Source organism: Acanthochromis polyacanthus, chromosome 11, assembly GCF_021347895.1.
Source record: "Acanthochromis polyacanthus isolate Apoly-LR-REF ecotype Palm Island chromosome 11, KAUST_Apoly_ChrSc, whole genome shotgun sequence".
Classification (NCBI taxonomy): Eukaryota; Metazoa; Chordata; class Actinopteri; family Pomacentridae; genus Acanthochromis; species Acanthochromis polyacanthus.
This window is the reverse complement of record NC_067123.1, coordinates 9,111,896-9,133,989: the sequence shown is the minus strand read 5'-3', so window position 1 is coordinate 9,133,989 and position 22,094 is coordinate 9,111,896. Positions and strand designations below refer to the sequence as shown.

Genomic DNA, 22,094 nt, shown 5'->3' with positions numbered 1-22,094 from the left:
ATCTGGGTCAAACAGCAATAAACATGCAAATACACCAAACAATATGTCTGTTCTTATTGCAAAAATTCAAATTAGCTTGTTTCTTCATAACCAAAGAATTATGTTACTGTTTAATCAGGCATATTCAACATGATTTTAGGTGTAATTGTAGTTTTTTCTCAGGTGTTTAGGCTGTATATGTTTTGTTTGTCTAAATTCCATGTTTAAACTGTAATTAACTTGATTTACAGATGACTTTTATAGATTAAATGTGGAAATAATCTCTTTTTCATGTACTATTTTAGGATTATTCTTTAAATATAACCCTAATAAAGGAAATCAAGTCATTTTGGTGCATTAATAACATTTCAGTCACAACATAGGAGCTGCAGTCACTTTCTAATATTTAAAAAACTGCTTTTTATGTGTTGGATTGGTCCATTAAAGATGTTTCAGCCGATAAAAATAGCAGGATTGGTTACATTTTAGCACACAGAACAGATAAAATAAAGCACAGACGTGTGGATAATGTGGCTGTGGAACAGTTTTTGGCAGGTGGGACCGTAGCCAGAAATACTGATCATGTCCCACAATTATTGACCAAACAATACATAGGGACGGCAAAAATTCACCTTTCTATTCGCACAAGCAAATAATTATGACCATAAAACTGTCTGTAGTTTAATCAGACATGATATTCAACATGATTAATGTAGTTTTGTCTTAGGTGTTTAGGCTGTACGTGTTTTATTTATCTAAAATCCTTCCTTAAACTATAATTAACTTGATTTACAGATGATTTTTAGCGATTAAATGGTGAAATAATCCCCCTTGCATGTATTATAAAAAGATTTATCTTTAAATATAACCCTAATGAAGGAAATCAAGTCATTCTGGTGCATTAATAACATTTCAGTCACAACATAGGAGCTGCAGTCACTTTCTGACATGTAGAGAATTGCTTTTTATGAGTTTGATTGGTCCTTTAAAGATGTTTCAGCAGATAGAAACAGGAGGATGGGTTAGATTTCGGCGCGCAGAGGAGGTAAAATTAAGCACAGACGTGTGAATAATGCTTTCGTGGATCAGATTTTGGCTTATGATCAATATTTTTGGCAAATGATCAGTATTTTTGGCACCGCTCCGTTCTTTCCCCACTTAGCCGCCCTGCAGCTCCTGCGGTCGGGGGCGGAGCCGGACGTGACGCCACTTCTAGCGCAAGGAAGCTGCCGGACTGGCGCGCCAAATTTCAAAGGACTTCCTCCCGGAGAAGAGCCGCAGAGACGCCTGGAGACAACGAGGACTAAATACAGCGAGAAAAGTCTCCTTCAGCTCTGGTGGGTGAGTTAAACCTGCAGGTTGAGAAGTTTTTTTTACACGAGGAGCCAAAGTCTCCAAGTTTGCGCGCAGCTGCGTCTTTGGTGGAAGTTGCAGTTTTGACTTGTTGGAGGAACTAACGACAGCTAGCCGAGACCGACTGGCTAAAACCCTGTCAGGGGATCTCACTGCTCCAATTCTTCTTGTTTCCACCGATAACCAGCCTCTTATTGATTAGAAGTGCAGTTTAAAGGAGGATTTGCGCCGTTTTGGGTGCAGCAGCTGCAGTTTGGACTGACACTTTGCGCTGGTTCTCGTGTCTTTGTGCTGCTGCTGCCATGATTTGTCAGAGCAGCAGCTGATCCGGTCTGCAGCTGCTCAAAGTTCAGAGTGAAACTGACAGTGTTCCTGCAGTAATAGTTACCAGTGTGTGTGTTCCTGCTTCACTGTGACTTCATTTTAATTCACCTGCATCCTGAGATAAAGTCACAAAAAGTGTTTTAATGCTTTGAAGTGTCAAATAAATTGTATTTACAAATTAGATTGTGTTTTCCAGACGATATGCAGAGCAATTAAAGCTTTTTTTTCTGAGTGTTTCAATGATTTTTCTCGTGTTTTCCTGCAGATCAGACAGTCGTCAGCTGCTCCATCCTGTCAGGCCTCCCCACCTGTGAGCCGGCTGATGTCAGGAGGCTGGATTTTAATCTGCCTCGCTCACGCTCCACCTCGGCTGACAGCTGTGCAAACCTGCAAATATTAAATGTCAGAAGTGGAGCTAGAAGTCACGGCTGTCAGGCTTTCCAGCAGCTTTGCTTGTCACAGTTTTAATGTTTGCTGCAGCGGCACACATCCCGTCCACACAGCAGCGCCTCTTTACTCTGCAGCCCTCCGTCTTATTGCCTCCACTCCACGGGGGATTCGCTTTGTTTGAGCCGGGGCTCATAACAGGGTGTGGGAGCTCATTTCCACACTTCAGCAGCTCGTACAGTGCTCTGTGTGCTCATTATTTATTTATGTATGCACAGCAGGACACAATAAGACGTGGGCTCTCCACACTAATGCAGACACCTGTTGCTCAGAGCCGCTGCACCTGTCTGTAACCTTCACACTCGCTGCTTCCAGGCCTGGAATATTTTACCTGGCAGCCTAGCTTTATGTCAAACACCTTCACTTTATTAGCACAGAGTTGTATGTAAAGATGGACCACAGCCTGCTGTGAGCCAGGGCCGGTCACAGATTGGGGGAGGCCTCTGGGTGAGAGGGGGCAGATAATCGGCCCTTTAGTCATGCTGTCCGGGGTGCAGCCGTGCTTCCAGCTGCTCCGGATCGGGTCGTCGTCGGGCGACTCGGCGAGGGACCTGTACACCTTCAGGCCGGCGCTGAGCCACTCGGTGTTCCGTCTGGGCCGGGCAGCGGAGCTCTGCGATGTCACGCTGGACTCCACGTCTGTGTCACGCATCCACGCCGAGCTGCACGCCGAGAGGGAGGCGGGCGAAGGCGACCCGGCACTGCAGGAGGAGGGCTGGACGGTCCACATCAAGGACCGGAGCAGCCACGGTGAGAAAAGACCCCAATCACTCACATCCTGCACCATCACACCGTCAGCATCAGGGAGCATCAAGTTTTGCTCTTTTCTAGTTTCTAGCAGCTCAGGAGGCTGCACATCCAGGACCCATGTTTCTGATTAACTCTTTTTTGGGCTGATAACATGACAGCACCTTGTTTACAACCAGCCTTTCTAACCCACAGACACTGGCTAAATTAGAACTACGTACAGTTTGGGTGGAAAAAAAACTTTAAGTACTAAACTACCAATACTAAGACATACACTGGTATTCTGGGTGGAAATAACCTTTAAAACTGTAAGTCACTGATCAAAGAAGTACTGTTTAGGTGAAATAAACCTTGAAAACTAGAAGTATTTGGACAGAAAATAGTATTTTAGATGGTATAAACCTCAAAAACCCTTCATCATTCAGTAGAGAAGTGCTATTTGGGTGGAATAAGCTTTTGAATGTAAAAGCACATAACGTAGTATTTTTGGTGAAATAAACCTTTAAAACCACACATTTTTAATTGGAAAAGTAGAATTTGTGTGGAATAAACTTTGATGTTAAAATGCGTGGACATAAGCTAGTGTTTTGGGTGGAATAAAACCTCATAAAGCACAAGAAAAGTAATGTTTGTGTGGAATAAACCTTTAAAACTATGACTACTTGGAGAAACAATAGTATTTTAGATGGTATAAATCTCAAAAACCCTTCATCATTCAGAGAAGTGTTATTTGGGTAGAATAAACCTTTAAAACTACTAATACTTGGATGTAAAGTAATATTTTTGGTGGTATAAACCTTTAAAAACCACAATAGAAAAATACAATTCAGGTGAAATAACCCTTTAAATGTGGAAGAATATAAAGTCGTATTTCTGGTGAAGTAAACCTTTAAAACCAAAAGTTATTCATTAGAAAAGTACTATTTGTGTGGAATAGATCTTTAAGTATGCAAAATAATTGGACACAAAATAGTATTTTGGGATTTAATAAACCTCAGAAACCATGATTGTTTTATTTAAAAAAAGCTGTTTTGGTTGAATAAACTTTTAAATGGAAAAGAACTCGGAGGTATAGTATTATTTTTGGTTAAATAAACATTTGGAACCATAAATTGTTCATTAGAAAAGTACTATTTGGGAGGAATAAACCTTTAAATCTACAAATACTTTGACATAAAATAGTATTTTGGGTAATATAAGCCTTTTAAAAACACAAGTTATTCATTAGAAAAGTACTATTTATGTGGAAAAAACCTTTAAAGATAAAAAATAATTGGACATAAAATAGTATTTTGGGATTCAGTAAGCCTCATAAACCATGAGTCTTTTATCAAAAAATAACTTTTTGGGTGAAATAAACTTTTAAATGTAAAACAAATCTTGGGCATATAGTATTATTTTGGGTTAAACATTTAAAACCACAAGTAATTCATTAGGGAAGTACAATTTGGGTGGAATAAACCTTTAAATGCGAAAGTGTTAGGAGATAAAGTAGCATTCCTGAGGAAGTAAACCTTTAAAACCTAGTTATTCATTCAAAAAATGCTATTTGTATGGAATAAACTTTTAAATTTACAAAATAATTACACATAAACATAGAGTTTTGTGATGGAACAAACCTCATAAACCATAAATCTTTTGGTTGAATAAACTCTTAAATATAGAAGCACTTGGATATAAAGTAGTATTCTGGATGGAATGAACATTGAAAATGACAAGTTGTGTATTTTAGCCATCCTTAAAGTAGTCGGATGCCAAACAAAGGTCAAAGCACTGTGGTCCTGCTGACACATACTATTAAACTGCAGTAAAGTGACATTTTCACGGCTGCAGGGGAACTTTTCTCTGAGATTAAAGCGCTTCAAATGATTCACAGTGAGTCATTGTGGAAGAGAACGAGGTAAAAACCACGCCTGCTTCCAGGAACATCAACACATCTACTAGAAACACTCCAATTTTTGATGGTAACGCCTTTATAACTCATTTAAAGGGTCATTAAACACAAATAGTACTTCTCTACTAAATGACTGAGGATTTGTCAACACCATGTTAATAACACCCAAAATGCTTCTTTATGTCCAAGTACTTTTACATTTAAAGGTTTATTCCACCCAAATAGTACTTTTCTAATGACTAGCTTGTGGTTTTAAAGGTTTATTTAACTAAAAATACTAATTTACATCAATGTATTTAACATTCAAAGGTTTATTCCATCCAAACAGTACTTCTCTGCTGAACGACTTATGGTTTTTGAAAATCATACCGTCTAAAATACTATTTTTTTTTCCTCCAAGTACATAAAGTTTCAAAGGTTTATTTCACCCAAATAACAATTCTTTGATGAATGACTTATGGTTTTAAATGTTTAGTCCACCCCGTATACTAGTTTATGTCCAAGTATTTACAGTTTTACAGGTTTATTCCACACAAACATTATTGTTCTTGTGCTTTATGAGGTTTTATTCCACCCAAAACACTAGCTTATGTCCACGCATTTTAACATCAAACCTGTGATTTAAAAGATTTAATCCACTCAAAATACTACCTTATGTCCAATTACTTTTACAATTAAAGGTTTATTCCACTTAAATAGTACTTTTCAAATGAACAACTTGCAGTTTTAAAAGGTTCTGTCACCAAAAATACAACTTTGTGTTCAGGTACTTTTACATTTAAAGTTTTATTCCACCCAAATAGTACTTTTCCTCTGCTTAGCTCTTGATTTTAAAAGTTAATACCATCCAAACTACTACTTGCTGTCCAACTACTTATAGTTTTAAAGGTTTATTCCACACAAACAGTGCTTTTGTAATTGGTCACCTGTGATTTAAAAGGTTTAATCCACTCAAAATACTGCTTTATGTCCAAGGACTTTTACCATTAAAGGTTTATTCCACTCAAATAATACTTTTCTAATGAGCATCTTATGGTTTTAAATGTTTCTTTCACCAAAAATACTACTTTATGTTCGAGTACTTCTACATTCTAAAAGTTTATACTACCTCAATAGTACTTTTTGTAATTACCAGCTCTTGTAAATGAAAGCAAAACTGAACCTGCACACATTTACACTGACAGGAATACAGATGTTTCACTGAATAACTCACAGATAACTCACAGAATCTCATATTTTCTGGTGTGTTGTTCCACAAACTCAAACTGTGACTGAATTGTAATCGGAGCAGCTGTCCTCTGACACACCGGAGCTCCACTAACTGACATATCCAGCCTCACTTTAACCTCCAAGCAGCTGCACCAGCTTCTGCCAAACCTCAGAAACTTCCCACGTTTATCTCCTCCTGCAGAACTGTTTATTTTATCTAAAACGTTCAGAGTTAAACAATCACCTCGGCCCACTGAGAAGCTAGTAATCCACCCAAAAAACAAACTCCGATCAAAGTTTGATAGCGCTGATAAGGAAGTAATTAAAGAGCTCCTCAACTTTTTCTCTGATTTTATGTGGAGGAAGTTGAATCAAAACAGACTCGATAGAAGTTTTAGAGCTGCAACAATCGACTGTTAAATTAATAGTCAACTGTTTTAGACCATTTTGAGGAATTTTTCTAAGAAAAAAAATAGTTGTTTTCTGCTCCATAAAATGAAACCTTTTCAGTTTTGTTTTGTCCTCTCTGACAGTCAGATGTCCTGTGGTTGTGAGGATGTTATTTTTGGGCTTTGGGAAACCCTGATTGACATTTTTCACAGTCTTCTGACATTTTATAGACTAAAAAAAACTGATGGGCTATTTTGATAACTGATTATTTAGTTTGAGTCATTTTTAAAGGGAAAGATCTACATTTAATAATAATGAGCATTTTCATTTTTTCTCTTTGACAGTGAATTGAGTATCTTTGAGTTTTAGACAAAACAAGACATTTAAGGACATTATTTTGGTCTTTGGAGAACAAGTACAAACCAAAAGTGTATTAAAATGGTTATAAATGATGCAGGTGAAGATTATTCAGCGTTTTTTTTACCTTTCAGACTGTTCACTGACTCCCTGCATGATGAATCTGCAGTTATTCAGTTTTTTCTTTTGCTTTATTACCTGCATATGAGATCAAAATGATTACCTTTGTTATTAAAATGTCAGACTATATGAGTGTCTGCTGTGGTGTTATCAGATGATGCCAAGTGGTGTCCTGAACACAACGCTGAGGAAAACATCTTTATGCAGCTGAACAAACTGAGAGACCTGCTGCAGTAAATGTATTTAATGTTCATCAGTAGAGCTGAAGCAATTAGCTGATTAATTACTCAGTTTGTAGACAGAAAATGAAGTGATAAGTATTTATGAGCCAGCTTATTAATCTGTTCAGTCATTTTACAAGCAAAAATGTGGAACTTTTCTTGGTTTTAGTGTGTCAAGTTTGAGGATTTTCTTTGTAAATGAAACGTATTTGGAGTTTGTTCTGCAAAACAAAGGATTTGAAAATGCCACTTTTGGTTTCAGGAAATTAGATGTTTCTTACTCATTTGTTAACTAAATGCTTCACCTGGAAATAGAGATAATAATCAGCAGATTACACAGTAGGGGAAATAATCATAAGAATCAGTTTTAATGTCATTTACAATGTAGAATGAAATCACACATGAATTCTCTTCTTATATACAAATAACTGACTGGGCATAAATATATACAGTACTGTTTGGGGTCACTTAGAAATACCCTTATTTTTGAAAGAAAAGCAGTTTTTCAATGCAGATAACATGAAATGAATGATAAATCCAGTCTAAACATTGTTAATGTGGTAAATGACTATTCTATCTGGAAATGGCTGATTTGTTAATGGAATATCTCCATAGGGGTACAGAGGAACATTTCCAGCAACCATCACTCCTGTGTTCTAATGCTACATTGTGTTAGCTAATGGTGTTGGAAGGCTAATTGATGATTAGAAAACCCTTGTGCAGTTATGATAGGACATGGATAAAAGTGTGAGTTTACATGGAAAACATGAAATTGTCTGAGTGACCCCAAACTTTTGATCAGTAGTTTAAGGAAAAATGTATAAATCATCAGTTGCAGTTAGAAGAAATACAGGTGGTACGATGGATAGTAAATAAAAGTATTGCAACTTGGGTTGAAACATACAAAAGATGCTACATTTATTGCAAATTGTGGTTGAAATATGTCCGTGAAGAAGTTTAATTTATTCAAAGTTTCACTCCAAACTGAGGTTGTGAAATAGATCTGATAAAGTCACTCAGATTCCAGACAATAAACAGGTTAAAGAGGGATATATTTTAATCTATAGAATTCAAATTAAAGCATATTCAGGCCTTGTATCGGTGGATATGATGCGTTAAATCCCATGTAGCTCTGCAACACTACCAGACTGTAGTTTAATCTGAAGAAGACGTTCACAGTGAGGAAGGAGCAGATAGAGAGCTGAAGTTGCATCTTCACTTAGACAGTCTGAGAATCTTAAACCACACCGTCCCTCACTGCCTAATTTTTCAAGTAATTTCACACTCTGTCTCACACATTTTTCATTTTTGCTATTAAACCTCCGTCTTTAGCATTCGTCCTGCATCCCTCATTCCGTGCTGCTCCGTCATGGCCGTTTGATTGCCTTGTAGCCTTCCAGCTCCTCGGCTTCAGGTCCATTTCACAGACTGTTTTACATTTTCCCCTCAACTCCGGAAACTGTAAACACATTGATAGTCGACAAATGACTTCATTTTGGGGCTCTGCTCGCTTGATTTATTCTTCGCTGTTTGTCAGACGGTCGTGTTTTCCAAAAAAAGTCGTGCGATTATCAAGCCCCAGGTGACGTCTCTGCCCTCAACCACAAAATTGCTGCTTGTTTGTGTGACTTTAAAGAGAGTTACTCACCGCTTACCTGCCAGTGTGACCTAATGAGAGTCTTATTTTGAGGGAAGTTCACCGTCAGCGGTTTGTAAAGGAACGTTTGTGTGTTGTCAGGAACGTGGGTGAATGAAGTGCGCCTCCAGCCGGGCCTCCAGTGGGAGCTTTCAGACGGAGACACGCTGAGCTTCGGCGGCCAGTCGGACTCTGGAGGCCCCGAGTTCTACTTCTTCTTCCAGAAGGTCAAAGTTCGGCCGCTGGACTTCGATGCCATCACTATTCCAAAGGTAAAAAGCTGTTCAAGAAGACAGAATCGACTCTTTCGGTCTAATTCATCAACACAGATTCATACTGATGCTTTATCATTCCAGGAATAGAGGATATTTTACATCCCACACATCAAATTTCAAATAGTCCATGTGCAAAATACTCAAACAGGCAGTTGTGTAATTTTTTTTTGTCCTGAGACCAAATCTAAAACAACTGAGTGAAAACAATGTTTGACAATATTTTTCAAAATACCAATTAAGTCAGGAGTTCCTCTTAAAATGCCATTTTTCTCTTGTCCCATCCCTCTAATGACCAAATTGAAACTCAAATAAAACACCTAAAATGAAATTTAAGTCTCCTTTCTTTGGTATTATTTTACTCACTGATGTCTCTTGTAATTGTGGGAAGTTATATTTTAATCAATATAATTTAAATAATTATTATGCATGTGTCCCACAACAGCCCTGTGAGCATAACCTTTTTAGCTGGTTGAAGAAGACAATGGTGAATCACATGATATGCTGGAATTAACTTTATTGAACAGTTTTCCAAAAGAATGTAGAGCAAAGCTATGTCCTCTCTTCTATTTTTCACCTTTTATAATATTGATTGAGAATCTCACTCTACCTCATACTATCAGGATAAGACGAGTTCTTTTTCTGTTTTTCTTGACTGTTTTCCATCAGTCAGTTTGTCCTCTTGGCCAGCAGTAACAGCTAGCTAAATATCTAGCTTCCACTGCTGAGAAAACGCTAACATTAGCATGGATTAGCAACCCTGTTACTGTGATTAGAGTAGGGTTAGCACACAACAAAGAAAACATGGAATAAAAATGGTACCATTGATGTGTAAGCTGAGCCAATCAAGCCTTTGATAGTTTATTACCTATTATTGATGAATATGGGTATAAGTAGCAGGAAATTGAAAAAGAGGCTTATTTTTCAAAAGTTTTTAAGACCAGACATCCTCCAATTCTGGAATGAATCTTAAATACAACACGACTGAAGACGGTAAAGATTTTGAAGATCTGTTAAAGGACCAGTCTGGACTTTTTCTGTCTGTTGAATGAACAGATACCAAATCTAAGACTACTCAGAGCTGCATTATGAAACAAGTTTGACAAAACCAGGCTTTATTTGAATAGGCTGGCTCAAGAAAACCTAAAGATTCCAATCGGAGAGATGAGGTATGATGACAGTGTTCTCAGCTTTTTTTTTATCCGCCCTTAGATGCACCAGTGTTTGTATTATATTTTGGTCTGCACAAAAATAATTTCATGTTTGAAATATGGTTGTTTTTCCACTTTGACAGATTTTCAGCATTTTGATATTTGAAAAATAATAATATTACACTGAACAGCAAAGAATGTCAGCATGCATTTTGTTGACATTTTTCTGCTCTTTTCCTCCAGCTGTTGCTGCTGTCCGCCCTCCACGTTTGTGCATCACCTCTTGTATGATATTATCAGTGATAAAGTGCCTGGGGTTGTAATAAAAATATCACAATTTCTTTAAAAATATTAAAGGTAGCTTAAAAATGAAATGGAATGATATCAAAAACATGGTTTCTGTAGAATAGCTGGAATATGAAATGATAAAAACTTTTCATTACAAAAATATTGCAAGAAAACGACCTTACTTATGCATCATAAGGTTCTTCAAATTCTATGCGCGTTCACATAAAAGCAGGCATTTAACATGTAACTCCTCTTCTGCACAAAATGGACTAATTATGTGCCCCCTACTTGAACCAAAAGGAACAAGTTGATATAAAGGAGAGCTCTGAAAAATATCACACATTTCTTACAGTAATAAAAGCTGCAAATGATGCAAGAAAGTAATGCTGGTAGGAAACTGTTTATCAGCTGCTTATTTCTGATGTGACAGCTGCACATTAGAGCTCTTAATCTTGTGATTTCATACATTTAAACATGATATGGATGACATCATGGAGGAGATCACTTTGCTTTTTAGCCAAATCAGCGTGAAATTTATTATTTTGATTTAATATTCTCTGTGATAAATACCAACAGATTGATCTGATGTTCTGTTAGCTGCAGTGCCAGAAGAGTAAAATGATCTTAGCAGGGAATCAGGACCAGACATAAATCTGATTTATGGATTTTCTGCCTCATCCACTGAATACATGCAGGTTCTAGTGGCAGCTTAACGCATCGGTACAGTTTGTCTGCTGTAGCTGCACGGCTTCATTTAGTGGAATGAAAAACAAACACCTCAACAGGTTTGTAGATAAAACCTCAGCTGAGCATCTGTATTGCTCAGAGAGAAAGAAATGGGAATTTCTCAACAGAGCATCCGTCACCATGGTGATATAGTAGGTTAAAGGACACTATGAACTCTGACTTTAGGGTCCACAAACCCGCCGCACTCACTACTTTTCTTCCTCCACATTGCAGTTTTCTGTACTTTTCACACCTAAACATGATTTTCTAGTGTGTACATGATCACACGGTCTACCTCAGATTGTAGAATAATGTATCTGGTGGCTCTGAGAAGCAGTTGGGATAATAACGCTGAGTTCAGATCCACGTTAACCTCATCGTCCTGCTGCTGTAAATACTCAGCAGGGAGCATAATGTGTATTTATCTCCTGCTGTAAATAGTCCCCAACAAATCCTCTTTACTTTCTTTGTGTTTGAATAGTATTTGCTGCCGTTGACACTGACTTTCGCTCATCTGTTTTTAAAAAAAGATACATTTGTGAGTCTTCATTGGAATCACTGAGGCTGAGACCACAGGCAGGCTGGAGATGTCGGAAAGTAATGAGAGGCGAGGCAACACTTTGTTTGTTTTCATGCAGTTAGTAGACACTAATTAAAATACAGATGCCCTGTTTATCCTTTAATTTCCATCCCTCTCATGCCTCAGCGGCGTGTGCAGACGTTGCTCCGTGCCCATTAGGTGAAATAATGGGATTCAGAATGTCTGCAAAATTGCGACGGCCGGGCTTATGTCACAATGGCTGGAAGACGTAAAAGGGCATTTTACCTGCAAAACATGGAAGCTTTCTCACACCAAGTGCCATTTTCAGATAATACTTGGTGCTATCAGGTTTTTGTGCTGTAATTAAAAACTAGCTGGAGTCTGGGGAGGCAGGAGAACAGCCTCAGAATGGACTCTGAAGGTGGATAATCACACATCAGTGACGATTACTTCATGTATAGTCTTATTCAGCAGAAATGTCAGCATTTTGTTGTTGGTTTTTCACCACTTGATGAGCAAAAATGTCTTTTATGCTCAAATAAATGAAACCCCGACTAACAAAACTGGTTAAAATACACGTTTTTTAGTTCTTGTCATTTTGGAGCTTGTGATTTTCCTTCAGCGGTGGCCTTCAAGATGTCTGTGTAGGTTCTCATTCATCCAGGTCATGGTTATCCAAAGTTGTTTAAATAAATCCACTGGACTTTAAGAAAGTTCCTTGAAGACGTTTCACCTCTCATCCAAGAGGCTTGTGGATGAGAGGTTAAACGTCTTCAAGGAACTTTCTTAAAGTCCAGTGGATTTATTTAAACAACCAATGTTCAGATTTTGGACAGGGAGGACAGATGGTTTGAGAGAGGAGTGAAAGAAGCCATCCATGTCAAAGTAGAGAAGCCATCTCTGAACGGGGGGGTGGTCTGTGACATCATCTTTCGCCGATTTACAATCGGGTCCTTTCAAAACTTCCCAAAAGAACTACTCAGCAGACTCATGCTAATGACCACCATTAGCACACGAGGGCTCAGTGACATCTGTGCATTTCAACGACCCCCACCGATACTCACGACGACCATCGTTGAGTAGTCAGACGAGTCTTGGTATTGGTCTTTGGAATAATAGCCCTGAACACACCTCACAGAGGTTTAAAAGCTGAGGCAACAGCAACCACCACCAGAACTGAAGAAGCCTCTTGGATGAGAGGTGAAACATCTTCAAGGAAATTTCTTAAAGTTTGGGTGGCCTTCAAGAATCCCTCTATGCTGGAAAAACACAGCTTTTGTGAAAACCATGTCAGCAAGAACCTGATTCATTTTGACCCTAACTGCAAACTGGAAATGTAATATCTCTGTCTTGTTTCCTAGGCGGGGACGTTCTCTTCTGACCTACAGAACCGGATCAGGACCAACTCGGACCGTAAAGTTGCCGCCAACCTGGACCTCTCCAAGCTGTCCATCAACCGGGCCACCGTCATCCTCAACTCCATCGGCAGCCTGAGCAAGATGAAGGGCAGCGCCTGGACCTTCAAGAGGAGCCAGAGCCACGAGGGCACCGTGTCCGACCCCGGCACCTCCTCCTCGCCTCCCCTCGCTGTGGGCTTCTCCTCGCTGCTGCCTCCCTCCACGCCACCGTCGTTTTCCTCTGCGGTTTCGGCGCCGTCAACCAAATCCCTCCCGCCGACCTCCAGGAGCAGGAGGAAGTCGGCTCACACGGTGCTGCTGGAGGACGACAGCTCAGACGAACCCAGAAGTCGAGGAGGTAACGCGGTTTAAAAATACCACTGCTGGCTTTTCTAAGCTTTCTGACACCAAAAGAAGCTACAGTTTTGCGAGGGATTTTTGATTTTAGGCAACTTTTAAAGGTCCTGTATAGTGACCATCTATTTTTATTTTGTTTTGTGGTAAAGTTGGAGGCGTAAAATAAAACCTGTAAGATATAAAGACATTTATTTCTGCTTTACAAGTGAGTAAGAATTCGAACCAGGTGCTACATAACATCGAACTAATGAACTGTCCAGTTCTGACTATCACTCATACAAGCAGAGAGAGTTTTCTTCCTGAAGTAGGTGGCAATAGCAGCAGCTCTTTGGTTTTCAGAACAAAACAGCCCTTTTAGAACAGCAAGTGTTCATTCAGTCCAGATGAAATGAGTCGGCATCATTTTTATTTGGCCAAATATGTCAACGCAGACAAGAATTTTGCTCTCAAAGTATACAAAATAAAAGACGCAAGCATTTCAGGAGTACAACAGGTATTAGAAGGTCAATGAGTGTTTAATTACTATGTACAACTACAGATATATTCACAAAATCAGACATTTTTTGTTTTTTTTTGTTTTTTTGTAAAACTACACTAAGAAATGTTCAAATATACAAATCTAGTTGACAAGTAGTATCTGTAAGTGAGTTAGGACAGCTCATTTTGATCTATTGAGACCTCTAAAAATGGAACACTTGTGGATTTTGTACATTGCTGAACACAAGAAAATGTAATGAAAAGTTGTGCTAAAAGTACTTACAAGGTGCAGTTGTATGTAAATATGGAGTTTCAGTGTGCAAATCCAAGGTGCATATGAGAAGAAGGTGCATAAGAGTGTAGATATTTGCGGAATCTCTAAAAGAGCATGTTTAAAGTGAACCAGGGTTAGTGCAAAATTTAGACAAACCAAATTTTAGTGCAAAGATACAGTTAGTAGCTATAAATAGTTATGCACCTTATATATGTGAAGTTGGTGGATAATGGAACGGAGAGCAGTATATCTGGAATAAAATATAAAGAATCGTGATATACAGTATGTACAAACTGTTAACACTGAAAAACTAAAAGACATGTCGTGGGGATGTGTGAAAATTGGATTTATTTGCCAAACAGAGTGACAATATGGGACCTTTCAAATGTTTTTAAACATTGATTGTGGGACAGTTAATGACAGGGCTTGTGAAGTGTTTTTTATTCAGAGAAAATGCACGAAAAAGTAATAAAAGAAATATTTGTCACTGTTTCAACCAATAATACCTAAAAAGAAAATGTTGGAAAAGAGCAAACTGTGCAGAACTGCAGTCAACATGGTGATTTGCTGTTTAGCAGTTCGGGTGAACAGTTTCATTGTACTGAAAATGGCGGGAAAAGGTGATCTCCACTCGTATTAAAGTGTTCTGTCTCGGTTTGTCAGCTCTGGTTGGGGTTGTGGAGGACGGCCAGAGGTCGAGGGGGAAGAAGAGACGGCGGCTCTACAAGTCTGAGTCTGACAGTTTCAGCTTACCTCCTGCTCCTCCGCTGCAGCCCAAGATTCACAGTGACGTCAGGAGGCCGCTGGAGGCCAAACCCTTCCCCGTGGGCATCCGGACCATCGGTAGCTTCCACGGCGCCATGACGAACAGCCGGCTGAACCACCACCTGCTGCAGGCTTCCTTCACCAACGTGACCGCGCACAAGCATGAAGCGGAGGCGACGCACCGGGTCAAGACGGTGGTCCACGGCAACATCGCGGCTTTCCGCCAGCAGAAACCCGCCCACAGTTCACCGGTGGCTCAGAGGGGCAGGCGCAGGGCTCACAGCTCCCCAGTGTTCTCCCCTCTGGTGGTGGGAGGAGAGAACTACAGCCTGGCCTCGCCCTCAGTGAGGATCCGCACAGAGGACCGAGGCCGGATGCAGTTCAACAGGTTCCATCATCCAACAAGGTGAGAGCTTTGGAAGGAAATCTGCTACTAGATCACTGACTGAGCTCAATGTTGACATTATTTCTGCATCTCTGTCATTATTCTCCATCACTGAAGTCAAAATTTGTACTGTATTTTCCGCACTATAAGGCGCACTTAAAAGCCTTTAATTTTCTAAAAAAATCGAAGGTGCGCCTTTTAACCCGGTATGTCTTATATGTGCACTGAGTTCCAAAATCTGACTGTCGGACCATTTCCGGCCAACATAGGTCCGTAATATGTACACTACACACGCTGGCGGTGATAAACCTATTAGAGAACATTACATAACGCTATGTACAGTACTGACTATTGTCTGAGCTTTTGCGGAAGCCGGCATCATTGCTGGCATAGTCCCGCTCAGGCGGCGGTCGACTCTCTGGACGACACGGTCATTTCTCCAAGCCACACCGTCTGTCCGTTCACCCCAGCACAGCCATGCTTCGCGGCCCCGGTCCCGACCAGGCGCCGCCATGCAGCTTTACGCTCAGGCATGCGCCGCACGCTCGTCCCGTCTGGGATACCTGGTTGATCCTGCCAGTAGCATATGCTTGTCTCAAAGATTAAGCCATGCAAGTCTAAGTACACATGGCCGGCACAGTGAAACCGGGAATGGCTCATTCAATCAGTTATGGTTCCTTTGGCATCATTGCCGGCATCGTTGCCGGGTGGACTGACTCCGACAATGACGAGAGGGAACCCGGCATGTTTGATGTCGAAATTGCCCAGCTGTTCAATTCAGATACAGAAGATGAGGACTTTGATGGATTTGTGACAAAAGATTGATCAAAAAATAATGTGAGTGTATTTTTAAATACGTAGTAGAATAAAGTTCAACCAAACTCACTGTTTTGCTTCGTTTCCTTGTTTTAGCATGCGCCCAGTAACACGGTGCGCCTTATATATGGCTTAAGTACAGAAATAAACCTGTAATCGAGACTGCGCCTTACAATCAGATGCGCCGTATGGTGCGGAAAATACAGTAATCTACGCACAGTAGCTGTAACGTTTTATAAAGTTTTGCTTTTTGTTTGCACATCTTTTAAAACCAAGGGTTTAAGTGTAATTATGTCTTGCTGAAAGATTGAACGTCTTGACTTTGTCGATAACTGAGTTTTTTGCACAGTTTCTGCTTCATAGATTGTTTAGGAAATAACATTAAATAATCAGATATATTGTGACTAATTGGCAGGTAAATACAATCAGTTGATTACGATTTTTGTTGAAAACAATCTATTCTGTGGATAAAGTTGAGTAAAATCAAAGACTTTTTGAATTAGAAATGTGTTAAAGCTGGAATGCGTGACTTTTACACAAACATAGATTTCATTCGAGCCAAATGAGTTCACACAGTACTGATTGAGCCTGTCTGTTTCAGGAAAATCTCTGTATTTCAAGGTATGCCAGAGTTCTACGTCTGGTTTCTGTGGTTGTATTTCTGTGCACTTGTAGTGATGCATTCAGCCTGCAATTATTGGTTTGCCAGAGGAGAGAAAGAACTTAGAAGCATCCAAGAAAAGTTCTGGATGCACCAGATGTTCCAACAAAACAAAATTACTTTAACCTAATGGCTACAAAATGCATCGACTGTATGTCTGAACACTCACCTTGGTCAATTATCTGTCATAGTCGCTCTTGTAATCTTACAGATCTGACCCAGTAACGTTTCTGTACTTTCAACACGACAGAAGCGTGAACTGAACCTCATATTAACTGATTGATAGTGATTTGAAGAATTTTTCCGCATTTCATCAGCAATACTTGTCTAAAAACATCATGGAGATGTTTAATACACAGTTTGTATGCCAAAATCAGAACACACCTTTGTAGGAATAGACCAATCACAGTTTGCTTGGCCGATTTATCAGAGCTGATATTTGGTATTTTACAGGTTATCGGTAAATTTCTGACAGATTATTGATAAATTAAACGTGCTACTTCAGGTCTGATCAGCCTCGTCTCTCTGTCTGACGTTACTCTGTGATCTCAGAAATGTCTCTAAAGAAGAAAAACTGGACGAGACACAAACCAGGAAATTAGCTTCTCTCACAGTGGCTAATGCTATGCTAACGGCTAGCAGCTAAGTTAGAAAGCAGCCACAGATTAACCTGAAACAGTCTGGAAAACAGTACTTCATTATGCTTGGTGAAAGTGATGGACCATAATGATGGCAATAAAAATGATAAAACAGTGAAAGATTAAGCAAACAGAACAGCAAGACACAAACTGATCAATGTCAGATGTGAACATCCTAATTTAGTCACCTCTGTTTCTATTTTACGTATTCATTTAAAGTCACCCTTATTAATGGGAAAAATCTTCTTATTAGTGACCGGTTCTCTGCCACTGCCGTTGAAACATAACATTTAATGTATATCTGTTGCAAATATCAGTTTCTTGATTACCAATACTTGGCATCTGCCCTGGAAAACAAATATCGTTCGACCTCTACAACTTTGCTCTATTAATTTCAAATTCATTAGGCGACAAATTTAAACGTCCGTAATAATAAAACCTTACTGCAATGAAAACCAAACCTTAAAGAATAATGAAGCTCACCAATAATGAATTTGAGTGTTTTGAGCACTTTGACACAGTTTGTAATTCCTCTCTTTGCCAGAAGGGGGAGACAAACATTCTACAGTGCAGAATTACAATTTTACAATTTCATTTAGGAGATGCTTTTATCCAAAGGGACGTACATCTGAGAGTGGATACAACACAAGCAAGGATCTAGTCAGGAGAAAACAAGCTGGATAAGCATTACACAACTTTTCCTTGTTTCCTCTTGATCTCACTTCTTTTCTTTTTGCTTCTGTCTTTAATGTTCCGTCATTGAAGCAAGCGACGAGGCCGCCCCAGGAAACACCCTCTCCCTCCCCAGCCCTCCCTGCCCTCTCCATCCTCCTCGTCCTCCTCGTCCACCTCCTCGGCCTCCTCCTCCTCCGGCTCCTCCTCTTCTTCCTCCGAGGATGAGGATGACGACGATGAGGAAGACGAGGAGGCAGCGGCGGTGGGGTCGGTGGAGCCGTGTGCAGCGCCGCGGTGTCGGCTGCCTCAGCAGGACACGGTCCAGTGGATCCAGTGCGACGTGTGCGACGCCTGGTACCACCTGGACTGTCTGCACGTCGACCGCAAGAAGCTCGTGGACCCCAACGAAGACTTCCACTGCGGCTGTCGCTGATGATTACATCAAATGAAACCCCACATTTGAAACTGTGAAGTTGCCACACTCTTCTCCTAGGATGTTTATTTCCTTCAGTCGTAACAGTTGAAAGCATCAGTTTTCATCCAACACACCGCTGCCTCATCTAACGTCCACTAAGCTGCTTCCTGTCGTCTCTTTTCTGTGACTTTTCCACTCTGTTCTTCCCATATTTGAAGACCTAACAGTCAAAGGGCCACTTCCTAAACCTCCGGCTTGCACCATTTTAGAGCTTTGTAGGAAGAACTGTAATGAAACGTCTTGGCTTGGATTTCGTTCTGGCTGGAGGGGTGTGATCAGGGCAGGAACACGTGATGAGAAGTCTGCTCCCACCATGGAGCGATCCGTGTCCAGGAAGGTTAACGAACCGTGTCCGATCAGGCCGCCACCGTTGGGGTGATTAAACGTTCTGAGATGCCTTCCTGCTGCCTCCTACACATTTTCACTGACCGGGGCGGACTTTTCGAGGCAGTAACGGACCTTCAGTGAACGTTTTACCTCTGCGATAATTAAATTTGGGTAAATATTTGCGTGCGGCCCTCCCAGATGGTAGCAGTGAAGTTTCAAAACAGTTAAATGCCAAGAAATGTGATGGCAGACTCGTGCTGCTGCTGATGAGAGCCGCTCTCCTGATGATAATCAGATGTTTCCAGGCACTTCTGCAGGAGCAGCTGCTGGGTATTTTTTGGGAGGAAAGTGTCTGATGGGACTGTTTTCTCCTATAAAGTGCAGGCTGACAGCTCGACTCATTACCAGGGAAATGACATGAAACATCGCCTGCTGATGTAACGGGAAAAACAGGTTTATGAAACGACGTGGCGCCACAGAATCTTCCTGCTTCACCTTTAAAATGACTCTTTACACTACTGAACTATGGGTTGAAAAAGCAGCCAGACCAGAACAGTTCACATATCTGCACTCAGGTGCTGCTTGAGTTTGGAATCAAAGCAAATTCTCCTCTAAAGCACCTTTTTCTTTGAACATTTAATTCCAAATTTCTGCTCAGTATAGCTCACCAGGACAACAATAGTCAAAACAATCTCTTTATTTTTGTTAAACCTGCGCCACTTTTCTCAGCTCTGCCTCTCATCAGTTCACATAATAGCGGTGCTAAAAAGAAAAGTACAGTTCTTCTGTGCAGGGGTTTGTTCATACCACTGTGGCAGATCTGTATGCTTTAAGTGTGTTAACAGTGGGAGAAAAACGTGATTCTTGAGCAATAAAATAATGAAAAAAATGTAAAAAAATCTAATTTTAGCTTGTTTGTGACTAGTGTGGACTACGACATTGAAGAATTAAGATTAATGAATGCTTCGAGTGCAGTCAGATTAGATTTTATGTCATTTCAGCTTCACTGAGGCTCGACTTGTTAAACAGCCGCTACGTAAAAGTCTGAAAGTTCAGATTAGATCAACATCAGATCGCTGGTTTTTCACATCAGTTGATTGATTCAAAAATAACTTAAAAAAATGGCACTAACCAGCCTCCAGTTTCACTTAAAATAATTTGGGTGTATTGTTTGTTTCTGCATTTAACATTATTCACATATCACTCTCCTGCACTTCTGTAAATATTAACACAATGACCTCATACCCGTTTGATTCTGTTTTGCAGTCGTTGCTCAGATTTACACGGAAAAAGTCGGGTTTTCTTTGTGGATCTTCCGTACTTTGGGTCTGAGCGACTTAAAAGATGGAATTTGTTGCAGTTTCTTCCTCCTGTATATTTGCTTGTTTTGCGTTTTTCTAATCGCCTCGTAGTCACCAAATTAGAGCTGCACCTAACGACGCGTCGACGAGTCGTCTGAGCACGATACGTCATCAAAAGCGGAAGTGGGCGCGCAATGCAACAGAAATTACCTTCCGACCGGAGCGCGGAACACGGACGAACGTCGGCGCTGCATCGTGCATGTATTATGTATGCACGATGCAGCGCGGACGTCCGCGTTTACATACAGCTGTATAGTAAATGCTGACATCCATGTTTACCATAGAACGCGGACATCCGCTCTGCAGCATGCATACATAATACATGCACGATGCAGCGCCGACGTTCGTCCGTGTTCCGCGCTCCGGTCGGAAGGTAATTTCTGTTGCATTGCACGCTCACTTCCGCTTTTGATGACGTATCGTGTTCAGACAACTCGTCAACACGTCGTTAGTTGCAGCCCTACACCAAATGCATTTTACGCTTTCCTAGCTTCTTGTGTGTTACCTTCAGCACCTCACTTGTCGTTCTCGCAGCTGTTTACCATTTTCATGTGGCCTGTCAGATAGTTGGAAATGTCTTTGCAAGGATGTTTTCCCAAACTGCAGTGGAAAATGTTGTTAAAACAGGCAGCCAGTTCGAAAATATCAGTTAATAATATGATGAGAAGTTAAAATAGTTGGAGTGATGCAAACTAAAAAAAAGTCTGAGAAGCACTTTTCAGTGGAAATGCCTCCAAATGTAACTCAAAATGCAGCAACAAGGGGAGCAGATTCACCGCGACACGCTGCCGTTTCTACCTTAAAGATTTGTTTGAGGCAGACGAAGTAGACAGATGTTCCTTGTAGGTTGAGTTTAAACTGATTCCAGAACAGTCCTGACAGGTTATTGACCAGTGACTGAAAGTGACGTCTGCTCCGATGATATAAATCTACAGTTCAGTGCAGAAATATATCCGGATGCTACAGAGTAACGGCAATGAAATCCTTATTCCAGCTGCAGTGTGTGATTGTGTGACTTTTGATAAACACACATTGAAGTGTATTGCTACAAGCGGCACAGTGTCTTTCTGCTTTAATAATAGAACACAGACTCCAAACCTTAGAACACGCACGGAAGAGGTGGAATTAATGACTTTGAACATGGTTTTATTGAGCAGATTGCATCCAGTTTAACAGTAAATGTGCTGACCTAATGAATCTGATTGGTCACGTTTGTGTGCAGACTAAATGATTGTTCTAATCAGCTGCATTACATTCAGTGTTTTTTTTGGATGTGTATGTTCATATTGTGATAATAAAAAATGCAATTATCAGCTCTAGCACTAGTTTTACTGCAAAATTCCTTCATTTTGTTTCCCTAAACAGTATATCAAAGTGAATTTTGTACAGAAAACTGAACGTATGTGACATAAACATTTGATTTCACCAACTTTTACTGACTTTTTCTTCCATTTTTTCCATTTGAATATCATTAGGTGGTAATATATCTCTTTATAACCAGTATGCAAGTATGAAGCAGACATTTTAAATTCATAAAAACCGTTCAAAAGGATGCTTAGGCTTGCAGGTGTTACTATAAGACAGACGTGAACTGGTGTGCAACATGTTATTAATGATATCACAGTTGAAATCTTTTGTAAATCCAGCGGTTTCTCCCAACATTTTCCTGTTTCTTTGCGTCTCTTTGAGGCAGTGGAATGCTGGGAAACGAAGCCACAAATTAATTGAACAGTGGTTTGCTTCATTTAATGAAAATAAAACTTGGCTGCTGCGTTTTCTGACTCTGTAATTGTGGTCAGAAAGCATCAGCGAGGTCACCGGGGCGCCGCTT

The 22,094-nt window shown here is 40.2% G+C and overlaps 1 protein-coding gene and 1 long non-coding RNA gene across 2 annotated transcripts in view; both read left to right on the top strand.

Moving 5' to 3' along the window:
* Positions 1-22,094, top strand: part of LOC127536272 (uncharacterized) — a 578,171-nt gene that overhangs the window by 133,115 nt on the left and 422,962 nt on the right. The window lies entirely within an intron of this gene.
* tcf19l (transcription factor 19 (SC1), like) lies at positions 953-20,383 on the top strand. The gene is made up of 6 exons (XM_022201804.2): positions 953-1,320; positions 1,922-2,853; positions 8,780-8,949; positions 13,017-13,410; positions 14,824-15,331; positions 18,191-20,383. Exons 2-6 carry the CDS (start codon positions 2,583-2,585, stop codon positions 18,531-18,533), a joined length of 1,686 nt encoding a protein of 561 aa, XP_022057496.2. The 5' UTR covers positions 953-1,320; positions 1,922-2,582; the 3' UTR covers positions 18,534-20,383.

What these genes read in the sequence shown, in the direction of transcription:
- tcf19l (XM_022201804.2), top strand. Translation starts at nt 2,583, where the DNA reads ATGCTGTCCGGGGTGCAGCCGTGCTTCCAGCTGCTCCGGATCGGGTCG. An exon ending in ATGCCATCACTATTCCAAAG is followed by an intron (nt 8,950 to 13,016) that starts GTAAAAAGCTGT and finishes CTTGTTTCCTAG; the next exon opens with GCGGGGACGTTCTCTTCTGA. An exon ending in CGAACCCAGAAGTCGAGGAG is followed by an intron (nt 13,411 to 14,823) that starts GTAACGCGGTTT and finishes TCGGTTTGTCAG; the next exon opens with CTCTGGTTGGGGTTGTGGAG.